This window comes from Bemisia tabaci, chromosome 3, assembly GCF_918797505.1.
Source record: "Bemisia tabaci chromosome 3, PGI_BMITA_v3".
In the NCBI taxonomy this organism is placed as follows: domain Eukaryota; kingdom Metazoa; phylum Arthropoda; class Insecta; order Hemiptera; family Aleyrodidae; genus Bemisia; species Bemisia tabaci.
In genome coordinates, this window is record NC_092795.1 from 9,957,507 (window position 1) to 9,975,181 (window position 17,675).

The following is a 17,675-nucleotide window of genomic DNA, read 5'->3' on the forward strand; positions in this document are numbered from 1 at the left end:
CGAACGAATCGTTTCCCCAAGATCAAACAAAGTGTGGTAGATGCAGAATTTCATGGAGAATCACCTCAACAGGTTTTTATTCACGTAGCAACGATTCCAAAGAGAGGAGAGACGAAAAACGAAAAAAAGTCGAACCTTCAAAATCGAAAAAATCGATTTATGACCGCGATAAATTACGCAACCTTGCAAACAGCATTAATATTCTTGTAGAAAATATTTTTTGACGTTTTTTAGCGCAAACCGCAACACTTACACTCAAACCGTTCGCGAGATATCGATTTTTAAAGTTCTAAAAAAATTGCAACTTTGCCCCCTGCCCCCTCCCCCTAATTATCCGAGGGGGCTGAAATTTTGCCCAAGCATCGGGGACACTTAGTACAACATCTGAGCAAAGTTTGGGCCAAATCCAGGGGGGGGCCAAAATCGGCGTTTTTGGAACAACCTCTTTAAGAGTTTATTCTCATAAGGGTAATGAAAAATTTCCAGAAATTCTGGAAGAATTCATATGATGCTCTTCTGAAAAACAAATAAAATGTGAGAGAGAACTACTGAAACAGCACAATTGAGATCCTTTCCTGGGCTTCAGAGACGGTCTATTGCTTTATCAGCTGTCTCAGTGGTTACATAAGGATTTCTGACATATTTTTGATGATGACTTTAAGATAAGGACACTAAATGCACAGAAAAATGCAGGGAGCTTTCAAGACCAAACTTGATCTGTGAAGGAAAAAAAAACACTAATACTTTCATACTTTCTATGATCTATGGCAACGTTCTGACTTCACTGGAAAGTTATAGGAATGTGGCTGCAAGCATAAATTTCAACAATCTACGATTCAATATCAGCCGTAAAGATTTTTAATATTATGGAAGATTTCGCGAAGAGCAAGGATGCAACTGATTCAAGTCTGCATCAATTTTTTAGGCGCAATGTGTAGCATGCGCTCTTCATCCCCTAGTGGAAAGGTCTAATTTTTCGGCAAATTTTAAAAGTAGCCCTCGGTACAGTTAGAGCACTTACTCATAAAATGTGCACAATTGAGATCCTTTCCTGGGCTTCAGAGACGGTCTATTGCTTTATCAGCTGTCTCAGTGGTTACATAAGGATTTCTGACATATTTTTGATGATGACTTTAAGATAAGGACACTAAATGCACAGAAAAATGCAGGGAGCTTTCAAGACCAAACTTGATCTGTGAAGGAAAAAAAAACACTAATACTTTCATACTTTCTATGATCTATGGCAACGTTCTGACTTCACTGGAAAGTTATAGGAATGTGGCTGCAAGCATAAATTTCAACAATCTACGATTCAATATCAGCCGTAAAGATTTTTAATATTATGGAAGATTTCGCGAAGAGCAAGGATGCAACTGATTCAAGTCTGCATCAATTTTTTAGGCGCAATGTGTAGCATGCGCTCTTCATCCCCTAGTGGAAAGGTCTAATTTTTCGGCAAATTTTAAAAGTAGCCCTCGGTACAGTTAGAGCACTTACTCATAAAATGTGATTTGGTTATGAAAAACAGGTACATACATGCAATAGGTACATAATAATAGAAAATATTTTGAATTGGCACTGCCTGGTTTGACAAATGTGTTTACGTAGGTGGGGGCTGAACAAGGAGTATAGAAGTTCAGTGAGTGAATGTTAAAAGATTTAACAACTAAGAGGGGTCGGCAGTAACAATATTCCACCCTTACATGCATCTGCAAGATGTAGAATTTGTGGGTCATTTAAAATCGACAATCTTATTGGTGATGAATTTGACTGGTGCTACAGAAAAAATATTTTCATCAAACATGTTTAATGTTTTCAGACTCTGGCATTATTGCCATCAGTTTCAACTCAAATTCAAATTTTTTTACCATTACAATACTTATTCTATTGCAGAAAAAGTAAAACAAAATGAGGTAAGAAATAGTTAAACACTGAATGAGTGACGATTTAAAGTTTAACAATTTCACAAAACAGGGTATCTCTTCAATTAAAATTACACTTAAAAATGGTTGAAACTGTTGGATAAATACATTTCAGCAGGCTGTTGATGAGGCCAAGAGCTAGCCTGCAGCTTCATCAACATGCCCATCGAAGATTGATTCCCCATCTCATTTTCAGTTGATATCCTCTTAGGAAAATAAGAGGGATTGAAAGGAACGTTTTTGAAACATCAGCTGCCTCACAGGAGATGGCACAGTGCAGTACAATTGTTCAGCGGACAAATAGCTCAAGTATACTATCGTAGATTCACGAAAATTATGACTGGTTGTGAAACCTAAATTTTTGGTAGAGGGCCAGATAGCTGAGCCTAAATGGTACAAACAAAACTTAATTTTCAGTACTAGTAATCCAAAAATTGGAGTGTCGTTCTTGCTTGATTGATCTGCCAAACGTTGAGTTGTTCGTAAATCTCCAGACATTGGTGTACTTGATCCTGATTGTAACCTTTGCTCATACACAGTTCCAAAATATCGGCAATCTGCAGCTCTCGCCGAGTTCCGGCCGAATCACGGACAATGTCAAAGATTTTGTCTTCCACCGCTTTTTGCCTGAAACAAAAACGTTAACATTTAAAGAAATTTTCATAATCAAAATAAGAAAAAGATGAACAGCCAATATAGAAATTCGAAGTGAAAGTGCTCAAATACGTTTTACAGGCTATTTACTTTACGAATTTGCAATAAAATCATTTTCAACGTTTTATTGCAAATTCGTATTTGTGATTTTGACATTTGACTCTGGATTATTTAATTCAAAGTTTAATTAAAAGGATAACCTGAGACAAAATTTTTTGATACGCCGATCAATGAATACTATTGACGGTTATTGAATACCAAAATTTTAGGTGGGAAAAACTATACTACAACCCAGCAAAAGTTCCTTGCCACTACCTTCATATATGCCTCCTCTTCCCTTTATTTGTGATGATGCACAAATCACGGCTTGATAATAAAAGGATTACAAAGGCTTTTAGAGCCATGTTCACCCAAGTTTATAGTTCTTTACTTATACATGTGTCTATTTCAAACTGTATTTCCTTCCCTTCCGCATCCAAATAAATAAAAAAAAAATTACATAAATAAATTTTCTTCCCAATATTGATCTAGTCTTAAACTTTCATACACTCTAAATCTAACAGACACACTTGATGAAAACAATCAGTGACAACTATTCAAAGAGTTGCATGCAATGCGATCACAAAAACGGTTTAAGAAAAAATGGACGAAGTTTAATGCAATTACAATTCTGTAAAATCAGGCTCATTTCGACGATTGATCTCTCCTTTTGAGAGAAGATGAAAAGAAAAATAAGAGTAGACTCCTATGATGAAGAAGTTGCAACAGGTGTTGAGAGGCTCTGCTGGTTTTAACTCAATAATTCTGGAGAAATGTCCAGTACTGATGAAACTAGGGTATGCCATTGCGAGTGTATCTCTAGTCACAAAACAAATAAAATGTGACACTAGAGGTACACTGGCGAAGACAATCCCCAAAACGAGTCATGGTCTGATCCTCATGTGCCCTCCTGACTGATGCCCAGCGATGAGAGGAGAGTGCGTTGTTGACGAGTGTAACTCTAGTCACAAGTATAGAAAATGATTGCGATACTAGAGCACCACTCGCAACTACACATTCTGAATTCAGATGCAATCCACACAAGCTCTAGTGGCTGAAGATTATTGATAGAAGAAAGGCTGGATAAAATGTAGCTCGGTGCAGGTTGAACAGATGAGAAGCGCAGATGTAATTGACGAGTGTAACTCTAGTCACGAGGCAAAAGAAACGTTTCACTAGAGAGACACCCGCAACCACATCCCACATTGGTTATGGCGAATCCATCAAGGGAAACTAAGCTAAAAGCTTACATTAATTAGAGAAACAAAAACTAATGACAATAAAAATAAAATTAAAAATAATAAACAGTTCGTTTTGCATCTCAGGCATTCATATTTACTTCAGATCTGAGCTCAACGAGAGTTTAAGAGAAACCCTCCGAGTCGCATCAAGTTGAACCAAGAAAAAGAGGTTTGAAATTTTATTCCTCCATGAGCCTTTAAGTTATGACTATTTCCAAGTTTAAATATTAATCTCAACTATTAATGTTTGAAAGAAGAACATTTATGACTGGATGAATTCAGAACTACCGTCAACTCATTTTTAATCCAATATGCGACTTGGTGCATTTCTGTTAAAGCCTATCCATCTGCATTACTAAAAGCTAATATGTATTAAGATCCATCCAGAAATTTCACTCGTCATCAAAGTTAGATTTTGTAAATATTCTAGATTCAGAATCTATTTCCAGGAAACCACTCAAGATTTACAATTAGCATGCTATGAAAAAAAAATCAGGCTACATTGCTCTACTACATATTACACAAAAACTAGATTACCTGACAAAAATTCAAACTTGAAACATAATTTACAAAAGTAAAAATCTGTCAGCAGTGCAAACAAATGCACTCATGTAAATTGAGGTGTTTTGTGCAGAAAGAGCACTTTTGAGCTGCAGTGTTTTAGAAACGCCACTGATAAATTATAGATCAGAGAAAAAACTATGGATGTATTTTCTGAGATTTTCTCCATGGAACATAGGAAAATCATACAAAATATTCAGTCCAAGTTTCAACGAATTACATTTATTTGCTTTGATCATAATGCAGATATTCATAGCAGAGATTCAAAGACAGCACAACCAATAAGTGCCATTTCTGCACCCAGCACTTCATCAATTCTTTGTTTCAAAATCTTCGGCAGTGTTTAATTTTTAGAGAAGAGAACTGACTAGGGATGGACGAATATCGAATTCGAAACTTTTCGAATGCGATTATTGCAAATATTTGAGAATTCGAATCTTGCGATTGCGAATAGTTCGGATGCGAATATTCAAATATTTTCAATTATTGCTTCGATTTTTGATTTTTTATGAACCATGAGAGATAAAATGACACTTTTGAATGCGATTATTCGAATTTGGGATTTCGAATACTTCGGAAGCGAATATTCGAATGTGATGCGATTATCTCAAAGCCGATGATTCAAATATCGAATATTCGACCATCCCTATGACTGACCTCAATTTTCCACAGATACTAAAGACTCAAAGTAATATTCACTAATCAAATTAAAGTCACTGTATTCAAAGACAATGTAACTCTAATTGTGTCGATATTTGATGTACCATTGATGTGTCTTAGTAACGACCTGTAACTTGTACACAGCAGCAAGGCAAAACAAAAGAATACATTATTGTTGTAGGAAAACTAAAATTATGAAAAAACTAGCGAAAAAAGGTTTCCTAGTATCAACTGGCATCTAAGGTGTAAATTAAACTAGCCACACATCTGTGCTGCTACATATTGATGTAACAATTCAACCCTTGAGCACGATTAAAGCACAAACTAGATGCACACATGATGGAAAATGAAAACTCAGGCAAAACAGAAGCAGTGTCCGATTCATTTCTTGGCAGAAGCTGACGATGACTTTCACAGTCGTAGTTGACGAGTGTAACTCTAGTCACGACATAAATCAGCACGTGGCACCAGAGTGACACCCGCAACCACAATCTGTGCGTTCAAGGAGTATTCATCAAGGCTGACAGTTTGAAAACACCAAAACGTGTGTGATAATTTGACATAATAATCGATAATGATACGGAGAGAAATAATATAATGTGAGGGCCTTCAAGTAAACTTTATGTTTCTTTCAAGAACATTTTTAAGTTGGAAATTAAAGAGTGAAAACAAAAATCTGAAACATACTGGAAAAATTTTGAGGGATCCGATATGATTAGGGCTGCTGGTACGAATGAAACATTGAGCAAGAGTACTTACGACCTAAACGCTAAATTTGAGAGAAAAAATTTAAGAGATAATCACATATTGTTTCCTAGCTAAGTTTTAGATACATTGATTTTATCTTGAAAGGTGGACTCCACACTTTTCCAGACTACTGGCATAAAGAATGGGATACTTTTTTTGACTTCCAGAAATTTCACTAAAATCGACCAGCACAAAAGATTTCTTTTGATCTTGTGAGTTTGGAGAGTGTTGTGTGATGAGTAATGCGTACGTAATTGACGAGTGTAACTCTAGTCACAGTATAATTGGATATGTGACACTAGAGGAACACCCGTAACTACATTCCGCAATATGATGGGGCCAAAATTTGCCTGTTTCCAAGAAGCACAAGTCACAACCATTTAAGACCTCTTTTGAAAATGGTGAAAGCTATGGGATATGGCTGATATATCTGATTAAATATTGATCTTGTTGTAAATAAGAGTCGTTATGAGATAATCTAATTTTTCAACAAAGATGAAATTTGACACGGTCAAAATTAAAGACGGGATATTTGTCTCAAAACACAAGGCTTTAGGGTAAATAAATGCAGTATAAAAAACAACGAAGCAGTAGCTAAAAGCTGCAGTCACAACAAAGCTAAAAACTGGTAAAGATGGAATAATACAATCAAGATACTTCTCATGTGACGAATAAAGGGGAAATATATGTAAAAGAAATTGCTCCTTTGTTCATAATAAAGTTTTTGCATACTTATGGAATTGGCCATGTAGGGACCGGTTTTGAAGTACATATCATTTATTTGAGCAAAATGGGGGAGTGTAAAAAAGAGTTTTATGACTTCTTGATATATTTTGACAAACTAGTTTTTCTTTAAGTAATAACAAGAAGCTTCAAGGAGAAATGAGTGAACTTTAAACACCTAAAATTAAAATATGCACTTACTAACAATTGAACATAAAATATTTTTCTAAAAACTGGAGAAATTAATAGCTTATGAGTAAAATTAATGTTCGAACTATGAGAATTAACAAGAAAATATTCAGCTTTCATTCATAAAGAAACATATTATGAGCGTTGATACCTAGTCTCCAGAAATTGTTTAGGGCTGTGCGAGCCTGGTTTTTTGGATTCGAGCCGAGTTCGAGTACTTTTTCACTAAGTCGAGCCGAGTTCGAGCTTTTTCGAGCTTTGAAAATGACCCTCAAGCCGAGTCGAGCTCGAGTCGAGTTCGAGTAATTTCGAGTTTTAAAACGTGATTTAATCTGCGGCACACATCAAAGGAACTTCGGGCGGCACAAGTGAAGGCTTTAGAGCCCATTTATGCACGCAATTCGTGTCGCCGTGTCGCCGGCGGCAGTTGTCGCCGCGACGTTTTTTGGAATCGCGCGATCCATATTTTTGTAGCCGCAGCACCTTTTTTCTGCCGCCGCGACACCGTTTATCTGGTGCGCAAAAGGTCCAAAACACGTGCTCACTTTCAGTCTTCCAAGCGGCGGTCGCCGCCTCAGGTTGAAATTGGTCGCGCGCATAAATGCGCTCGTATGACTCCGTGTATTTACAAACCGCGGGCGGCAGGAAATCGCCGGGCGGTAGCGTGTTGGCGCTGCGGATGATAGAAATTTGCCGACGAGACTCTGATCTTATTCAATCGTAAAATGATGGCAAAACTAACGTTAGTTGAAGTATGATTGAAATATTTGGAAGTTGGACTCTTTCGGCGTTTCTGGCTCAAAAAAACTCGAAATATACTCGAAAAAACTCGTGTTGTTGACACTCGAGCCGAGTTCGAGTACTCGCTCGAACCTAACCTAACTTTCGAGCCGAGTCGAGTACTCGATACTCGGCTCGACTCGAAATTCGAGTACTCGCACAGCCCTAAAATTGTTACAAGAAGAAAAAAACTTTAGAGGGCATTGATTTTGAAGAGCAAAAATCAAAATGATACTAAAACAATGGAGTAAATCCTCAGCCATATAAATTAAAATTATAATAAATGAAAAATAGCAATTAAACACTGAAATTCTTCTAAAAAGCGAGAATTCTAACGAAACATCAATACAATCTGGAAAATAAAAGTGATATGACGAACCTGGTGGTGCCGGCATGATTCTGCGACTTCAGCGAAATCTTTGACATTTCAATGAGCTTCATTGCCTCTCGAATGTCATCCTTCTCGACAACATCACCCAACCGGAGCCTGGCAAGAGCCGTGGATAATCTAAGAATGGCCAGGAGGTTCCTTGGTGATGTGAAAGTGGAATCTTTGCCTTGGTTCCGGGCCTCTTTCCGCAGTTCGACATACGATTCGACAATGTACTCTGTGAGGGAGGCTGGGATTGTTGGGTTCTTCTTCTTACACAGGTCAATATAACGGCGCATCAGACCCATATCATACGGCCTGAAGTCAAGCGGTGGCTGGCGTGAGTGCTGGTGAACATATGTGATGTGCTGGGCTAACCTGCGAAGAGAAGAGCGGAGGTGAGAAAATTGCTAAGTTTCTATGAATTTTTTTAATGAGAGTAAATGCTTTGATCACAATTTAAGCCACTTTAAGAGCATAGTTTGATAGTTAGCATCAATGAACTACCTGTGTCATGAAAATAATGAATTCAGGTCAATAATTTAAAACCGTGGCAGTTATAAAATCAATAACCAGATAGAAAACTGAAAGAGAGTTTGTTTCATCACTAGTTTGGTTCCGTCTCATATTGATCCATGAGATTTTAAGGGGCAGAAAAGGGGGATTGATAACTGACCTAAGTCATAATGGTTGACACAAAATTAGAGTCAACCTGCACAAATGATGTTTACCTTCATATTTTCCTCACCCGCCTTGATTGACCTTGAACTCTCTTCAAATTTTGCTTGGAACTGCGAAGGCGTCGGCTATAATGAATATTGTGGACAATGGACCAACTCCTCTGACAAAATGTTCACCTGTGCCCTAGTATCGTTTTGGAAGCGGGAAGCTCACAAAAACGCAAATTTCTTGCGCAGATTGCTAAGTTCGGAGTGCATTGCAGACTTTGCCAATTCGCTCATTGTGATTTTTGATGCATTATCTATAGGAAACAACTCTTATTTGCGCTCTAACGAAAGTTTGCAGCAGGCTCATTGAAGCGCTGGGTGTAGAAAGGGTTGCAGGGTCTCAGAATTTATGCTAACTTTTCATCCGTTATAATTAAAACAAATGTATGGAATTCGTTGCAACTTTTCATTTTCTTTGAAATTTTGTAAGGCTGAAAACGAAAAAATTTCAGGAAATATACCCTATAGTTCCCTTTCTAAAATATAAATTAGCTGTGGAGATTCTGCGACATCGCAACCAAGAGATGCCCTTTCTCCACCCAACGCCTCCATTTTGGTTCAGTTTTCATTGCCAATTATGCGTCGGTCCTACTCCGTTACTGCAAAGAGAATCAAAATTACTGAGAAATGTACTTACTTCAAATCATTATCCCTGTCAGGTTTGTCCTGGATAAGCCAGAGGAGATCAAAACGGGACAGTAGTGCTGGTGGGAGCTGCACATTTGCTGAGACACTGAGTTTGTCGTTATACTTTCCAAACGCAGGGTTAGCCGCAGCCAGAATACTAACACGTGCATTCAGTCTTGTCATTATTCCTGCCTGTAAATAAAAAATGTTTTCATTAGATTCTTGAAAAGATGAAAGAATTGAACATAAAAGCAGACTATCCTTTTCGTCAAAATTGGTTTGAGTAACAGAGGAGATTAATTTCATAGGAGTCCTAAACATTCCCTAGATTATGAAACACCCTCCAATTTAAATTCAAAATGATTGATTCCTAAACAAACTTTTTTTCTTTCTATTCTTCAACATTATGTGCTTGTATCATCATCACAATTTCGACATCCTTTCTTCAAAATATTGCGATAACTTGGTCTCTTTTCATACATAATAATCTCTCCCACACCAAATTCAGCATGAAACGGATAAGAACTGACTAAATTTATAGGCAAGTGAAAAGGAAATCCTTATTTAGTGAAGAGAGTGAAAAACAACCACTTGTTGGGTGATACAAGTTTTTTCACCCTTACATAGGAAAAGGAGCATCATACCTTAGCTATTGAGATCGTCTGTTGTTCCATCACTTCGTGAATCGCTGTTCTATCATACTCTGACATTTTGTCAAACTCATCAATGCAACATATTCCTTGATCAGCCAATACTAGAGCTCCACCTGTGATTTGTTAGAATATTCATTTCAATAAATTTCTTGAAAATATTGACATTTTTCGGCAAAAGCGCAGATAGACAAATGAAATCATCAAGCAGAGAAAATGTGCTCTACTTCGTTTTGAGGGTCAATTAAAACAGCACAAAAATCCATGGCTAACTTAAAAACATTTTCTTTCATCATTGAATGAAAATAAAATTGCATGAAAATGAAACATGAAAAAAATCTTAGGAAATTTGTTCAGCTTGATAAAAGAAAACAATATAACCATGGAGATGAAAAATTAAGAGTTTAGTGACCAGGATCATATTAAAAATTGTATCTTTTCAGCAAAACGAACGTAGCATCCACTTTCAGCGTAACTGCATCCTTCCTGTAAGAATTCTGCCATCACTGAACAGCTGCCAGTCCGAAATATTCACATGTGTAACTCTTTTTGTTTGGGAGAATCTGAGCTACAACTTTGGACACTTCAAAACAGTGCACTCCAATTTGTTTGTATGACATTCAATTCTCATTGTGGAGCATGCGCACACGGAATCAAGCCTGGTGATGAAAGGGCTAGAGTAAACTTTCAATTGTTTCTTTAAAATGTTTAATGGATGGATTACCTTCTAAAACCATTTCATTGGTGAGAGGGTCTTTCATGACAGCTGCTGTGAGACCAACACCGCTGGAACCTCGGCCAGTCGTGTACTGACTTCGCCTTGCCAACCTCTCAATGTAAGACAGTAACTGAGACTTGGCTACACCAGGATCACCCATCATGCAAATATTGATGTTACCTGAAAAAATTAATCATTGTGATATCTAATTCAGTTGGCACATACAAAAACTGCTGATGACTATTTTTCCCAATTTTGAAAAAAAAAAAACTGGAAACGATCATGCAAGCCTCACAATTACAGGAATAAAATGAGCCTAGGAGGTAAAAAATACCGTGGCGAATTGCAGAAAAGGATTCCTATTTGATCTTAGCTTCTTCTCTTACTGACACGTATTAAGAAAAAGAGAGAGGGAATGGATATCACATTTTTCTTACATGATTAGGTAATTCAGATTTCCGAATTCAATTCACAGAAAGTTTTGAAAAAGCCAATGGAAATAAACTGGACATAGGCAGTTCTGGCATGATTTGTGTGTTATGGACTAACCGTAAGAAAAAACCCTATAAGCTCGAAATTAACTCTAAATAACAAAAACGTATCTTTAAAATTTTAATGGGAAAAAAAACATGAACGATAACTTATGCAATTAGGTGATTTCCAGAAAGAACTTTGATGTCAAAACAACACAGATTATGAAATCAAAGGAGAATTGTATTCAGCAGGTTCAGACCTCCCAATTCCCAGATTACAGAACTTTTTGGCACTTATGCAAATCTCTCTACGGTTGAATTGTAAATGAGGACTTTCAAATTAGAGTAAATAAATTCATGGATATTCAAAACAACACAGAACTTAATATCAATAAGACTGTTAGCACAACAATACCTCTAATTTTCATGCCCTCAGGACTGCGATCTACACCTCCGACCAACAACAACAGGAGAGCTTTCTTGACATCTTCGTGACCATAAATTTCTGGCGCAAGTGAGGCAGCAAGCTTGGAATAGAAGTTTTCGCCAGCTAATTCAGCCACTTCCTCATTTGTCAATTCACCAGGGGCTGCATCGTCTTCATCTATTGCTTTGCTTAAACACTGGACATGCTGTTCAGACAAAAAAATTGATGAGTTAAAGGTGTGATCTATAAATTATTTTACTCAACTCTGTAAAATTAGGAAAACAACTACACCTCTGTTATTCTTTAAGGCCGTTCATACAATTAAAGTGCGTAACCCTCTAGAAAGGGAGTATAAGAGAGCATTAATCCATTTTGTTTTGATGCATTGAAGGGTGCGTTGCAAAAGCGTTACAAGGCAGGGATGGAAAGATCCTAAATTCAGCATTGCGTATTATATGAACAGCTTCTGTAGCGTTAAGCAACTGGAGTTTTCAGTTCATGACAGCCCTTCAATTGGGGTTCAACACCTCTCCCATTGAGGCTTAATTATTTTTCTTGCTTTTAGTAGATCAAAGTTTACTGTTTCTAAAATTTCTTTCAGACAACTCCCTCAGCCGCATGCTTGCGTTAAGGTTCGCGCAGCATTTCTAGGTTTTCATGTCTCTTGCCTAGGATTGAAAGTTATCGACAAGTAAATCTGATGTCCCTATTAAGTCCTGTTTTTGCTTCGTTAATCTAATATTATTATTAGTTGTTTTTTAAACATGGTTTCCTAGAGTGGAAAAGTGGAATTCACTTACATGAGCTTCAATGAAGGTGTCCGAGAGAAGACCTTGGACCATCTGTTTAAATCCAGAACGAAGAAGAGGAAGGAATATACCAGCAATCTGTACATGGTCTCCAGGTAACACCTGTCGTGTATTCTCGCCTCGGCAGAAAACTGTGACACCTCTGGGAATGTTTCCGACAGGCACTTGATCACTCTGAAAAATCAATGGATTATGATCATTAACACAAACTGAGAGGGACTTACAGTCGAAATTCCATTTTCAGAGATTAGCTACTTAATAAGTCAAAACATTGAAAAGTTCAATCTCACTTATGCAACAGTGTTAACATCCAATTGTTCATTTTGATGGAGTGACTGATAAAAATTTCTAAGAAAAAGGAGTGTACATTTCATAGGATTAGCAGTGCAATTTTAACTAGTTCACAAGCTCACTGCTCTAGGCCTTCATTGTGACCGAATCTGTGAAAAGGAGCATTATCTCCAGGGAGAAAATTTTCATCAACTTATTTAAGTGCCCGAACCACGTTTTTCTAGGACCTAAGAACTCTCATCTTGGAACTTCAAAACTTACACTTACATCACTTTTGGAGCTTTTGGGATCTTTGCAGTTGAATTTTCATATTTTCTTCCCTGGTGGACTTGCAAAAATTCAAAGAAAATTTTCACAAGGAATGTGAGGACCTTTTCCACAGGTCTTGATATATTTCTGTTTACAGATTAGTTCTGAATTATTTGTGATACCTATTGTTTACACGTTTTCCTAAAAAATTTGAGTTTGATTGCTGCAAAAAGCTAGGCAACTTTGATAAAAAGTCAATGATAAATAAATAACTCATTCTTTAATAAGTGCTCTTGATTCATATGCAGTCACAGTTCTTTATATTGAAAAAAAAACCATTCTTCAGTTGGCTCCAAGTAGCAGCCTGACTGACTGAGATTTTCGGCGAAGAAGATGAGCCTAAAATTACTGTAAATTATATTTTGAGAATTCTTGCCTAGAAGTGAGAGCAGATTTGTTCAAAGACGCAGAAAAGTCTGAGCCTTTCTACTTCCAGAGCTGCTTTCCTTCAGTTTTGTTCAGATATTGATTCCCTCCCCCTTCTAGTATGACTACGAATTACCAAAAGATTCATATCAATACAAAACTGATTTTAACAATTTACTGGCGACCATAGTGCTACGGTTAGGAAGTTCCTGAGGTCCCACACCTGATAACTTTGTTTAAGAGAAAAAATATACTTACGTGTTCCTGTATTTTCAACTCCTGGAATTTAATAAATTTAGATCCTCTAGTTTGCAGATGCAGTCTTCCACCAGCTTTGTTCACACGGCAGTCTTCACTGGGGCACATTTCAATTGGATTGAATGACAGAGAATGAACCTAAAAAAACATAGATGCTTAATTAAAACATTATTTGAAACAAATGGTTTTTAAAAATCTACATACGATACTTCAAGTTAATTGTACAATTAAATTCTTGGAGATATTGAAGGTGTAACTTCACTCACTTCTAATGTAGGGGTAATGGTGATATTGACAGTGATCTGACTCGATCATTAATTTAGAATTCTTGCAAGACGATTTCAGTTCTCCAAAATTCTTTATGAGCCGACAATAAGTCTACGGTGTTCTTTTGACTTTGGTTTCAATACGAAAAATTAGAGGAAATGAAATTTTCGAAACAGAAAATTCAACCCTCTGTCCTGTCATAGAGCAGCATTTCTCATCATCGTAATTATACATGGGCAGATAAACTTGTCTGCCACCATACTTTCAATGACGGTCATTCTATTGAGAAAGTGCGCTATCCTAGTGATCAGCTAATTCATTAGTTTATATTTATATTGTAACTTCCTAGAGTTTCAAGCACCTTCAAATACTTTGATTGTTCAATCAAAATGCTTGAAGTTCAGTATCAAAGGAAATAGAAACGCCTGAAAAGTAAGAGCGCTGCTACGATTTAATCCCTGACACAGCTGCGAGGGAGAAAGTTGACTTACAGGTTGGTATGTTTCAGCACTACAGGTATCACAAGTGTAAGTCGCAACGCACATCATTGGTTTCACTTCTGTTGCTCGCGTCACGACACCTCTGATTGAGACAAGTTTACCGATGTTGACTGCTTTGACATCACGAATCGGTAGGATTTTGTTGATGGTCATGTCCTTGAAGTAAATTTCACTGTAAAACAGAAGAAATGATCACATAAATAATTTACAAGTACTCTAATATTAACAATGTAAGCCTCAGTTGCACAGTAGGACCTTGAAATGAAACTACTGGAGATGCTCATTTATGTTGATTATCATACAAAGGACATTGTATAATACCAGGTAAGATAACTTCGCACAATCTAGCGCTATCCAGTGATAAGCTGGGTCTCAAGAAAAAAATTGGAGGTTTCATCTTATTTAAAATAATAACAACTGAGCATGTTTTCAGGGGCGTGTAAAGGTGTAAAAATTTAGAATCATTTAATTTAACTCAGCATACAAGATACCTACTGAGACAAGGCCAGGCTGCTTCATATAACGATGGCTAAACTCAGAAACTTTGTGTCTCAATTGAAGGGTTTCATCATTTCCACTCATTATATTTTCAGAAAAAAGCCATGCCACCTCCTATACTTGATATTTTCACAGATTTTGCTTCAAGCAGAGGAGAGAAATCAAAGGAATCTTCTGTAAATTTCACTGATTGATTTCCTAGAGAGGAATAAGGTAAGTATGATTGGAAGCCTACGACTTGTCAATTCAAAATACATTGTTTTCAAGTTTGGCCATTTAGTTACTTCAAAGAAAGTGACTGATTACTGTCAATTAGCATGTTAAAAACAAAAAGAGGATGAATTCATTGTAAGACTTACTATCGCCTGATCAATTCTGGAGGATAGTTGTTTGCAGCCGGCCTCTGTTCACCAGGTCTTCTGGTTTGCTGTTCCATCATCAAACGATGATCAATGTAAATATCGAGAGCATCTTTATTGTGAGGCTGAAAAAGAACGGTTTCAATTAACTAAAGAAGGTAGTTGCTTTCGTTCCTTGAAAATGAAGGATCCTATTTTAAGGAATTATTGGTAAGTATATATAATTCTTGGCTGGCAAATTATCTACAAAGAAGGTTCAAGAAATGTTTGCAATTGAAGAGAGGGCACTACAATCGTTTTTCTTCAAAGACTTAAGCCTGAATAGTGTATGAATTCTTAAAGGGCTTTTTCTTAATCTTCGGGGCCTGGCAGGAGACAAAGGGGAGAGCATCTCAGTTATTTTAAGAGCTGTGGCAGGCAAATCATGGCATTGAAAACTCCTGAATGGAACCATCAAAAATGGGACTGACTCAATTTTTCCAGATGAACAGGTAACAATTTATATCACAGAGATAAAGAATGATTTTCAACTTGTAATGCAAGGGAACTAGACCACTATGGAACTTGAACGATATTGAGCAAAATAATAAAAATAATTATTGGAAATGTAAGGTTTGCTTGTCTTCTTACCTCATGTTCTTTGTACTTGGGCAATAGTTCGTGGACTAGATCTGAAAATATGATGACATATCTGCGAGTGTTTCCAAGGATGGACTCTGCTAGCGTTTGGTCAAATTCGTGCACATCATCTAAATCGACGTACAGGGCAACCTAGGGATAATAAAATTACTAAGTATAACTATTTCAATGACTTCTGCATTAATTTTAAATATGACGAGGCTTCGGACAGCTACAAACTTACTGCGATATCTATTCTCTTAGCAAAAAAAGATACGACGAAGTAGCTTCTTTGAGAAATAAAAAAACTCATTAAATTATACTTATTCATTTAGAGTTGACTATTTGCCAGCATTAAACTATTTAGCCGGAAATACTTATCGACACACATCGATACACCAATCTAGAATACTCCTCCAGTTGGTGGGTAGAAATTTTGAAAAGGTGTAAAATGCTCTGGAGATGAGAAAATGCAAAGAAGAGAGCTTGATTATATTCTCTCCATTAAAATATAAACATTTTATTAACTTGCAATCGTTTATATTTAATTCAAGATGAGACAATTGATTATCGAATTACTTAAATGGATAATAAAATCATGGTACGAAAATAAAACTTTGGGTTGAGATGTAATAGAAATAAGTACCTGTTCCCTGTGCGCCAATTTAGTTAATTGTTCTGCATATTTGTAAAACTTCCTTCCGTCTTTGCTGGCAGCAAACTGTGTCAAAAACTGTTCAGCTTTCTCTGCACAAGAAATTGGAAACAATAAATTAATTGAGAGATAAGAAACAGTGTAACACAAAATTGAGTATGATTTGCTAACACATTAATACTGAGTGCTCACAGCATTGAGATAAGTAAAGAGAGAATTCAATCAACATCTCAGTTTGGCAACACTGCACATTGTACTTGGAATTTGGGAAATCCCAAACCTCATTAGAGTCCCTCAACAGTGGTGCCAAGTCTACAGTACAGAGAAATCCATTGTTCTCCAAAATTCAATAGAAATCAGACCTAGTTCTCAGAAAACAGAGTAGAGGCACCATGAAACGCATGCCGATACAATTCAACTCGCTAAAGTTTGGCTAAAACTCTGAATGAGCGGTGTAACAAAGAATTCATCATTGATCGGTAGAAATGCTTCTCAGACTAACTTGGCCTTGAATTTGAACTTAAAAGATCCTTAAACAACAAACTAGTATGAGAAATAAGACTGGGTATAATAAGAGAGAGGACAGCGCTCAAAACGATGGCAACAAAGTAAATAGCGGGAAACGCTTCCCTCCGAGAAGAATAGCGCTGACTCGTCAAATGTTAAATTAGTACTCATTCTAGCTAGTTTTCAAGCTACACAATATTGTAATTCCAGTGAGACGCCAACATATATTGCCAGAAAAACCGCTTAGAGGTGGTAATATCAGGAAAAGAAGCGGACAGCTACTGAATAGGCACGGTCAACGCACCTGCTGAAGTAAGGGAAAAAGTGATATTTGCACATCTTAAAGTGCAGCGGCCAAGATTTTGGTAGAATAGAAGCAAAGCGGGAAATTATCTTCTGGAATTGAGAACTAGCCATTTTGATTACTCGATTTTGGGTGGGAGAGTATACAAAGGGCATTCACTAGCAAGCAACAGAAAACGAAGCCCATGAGTTTAGGCCTAAAAAGTTAACATGAGAAATACTGGGAGAAAATAAATATGCTAACCTTTTTCCGTTTCGTAGTTCTTCGCGGCACCTTTCTTCGACATCTTGACGGATGATTCTGAGGGAAAACTTCACAATTTAAAAGAAATTAACTGAAGAAAGTGCAATTAGTGGAGAGACGCCGCTACTCCACAAGCGGGTTTGCCGAATTGAGCGGGAAAGCAACAGGTAAACAAAAGAACT

The 17,675-nt window shown here is 36.9% G+C and overlaps 1 protein-coding gene across 1 annotated transcript; it reads right to left on the bottom strand.

Moving 5' to 3' along the window:
• Nucleotides 1–500: 500 nt before the first annotated feature.
• On the bottom strand, nucleotides 501–17,659 carry Mcm7 (minichromosome maintenance 7). The gene is made up of 13 exons (XM_019042226.2): nucleotides 17,494–17,659; nucleotides 16,431–16,531; nucleotides 15,797–15,937; nucleotides 15,167–15,291; nucleotides 14,301–14,481; nucleotides 13,543–13,680; nucleotides 12,310–12,492; nucleotides 11,498–11,714; nucleotides 10,616–10,789; nucleotides 9,886–10,007; nucleotides 9,252–9,433; nucleotides 7,896–8,264; nucleotides 501–2,549 (listed from the first exon to the last, which is right to left on the bottom strand). Exons 1-13 carry the CDS (start codon nucleotides 17,534–17,536, stop codon nucleotides 2,342–2,344), a joined length of 2,184 nt encoding a protein of 727 aa, XP_018897771.2. The 5' UTR covers nucleotides 17,537–17,659; the 3' UTR covers nucleotides 501–2,341.
• Between the last annotated feature and the right edge of the window lie 16 nt (nucleotides 17,660–17,675).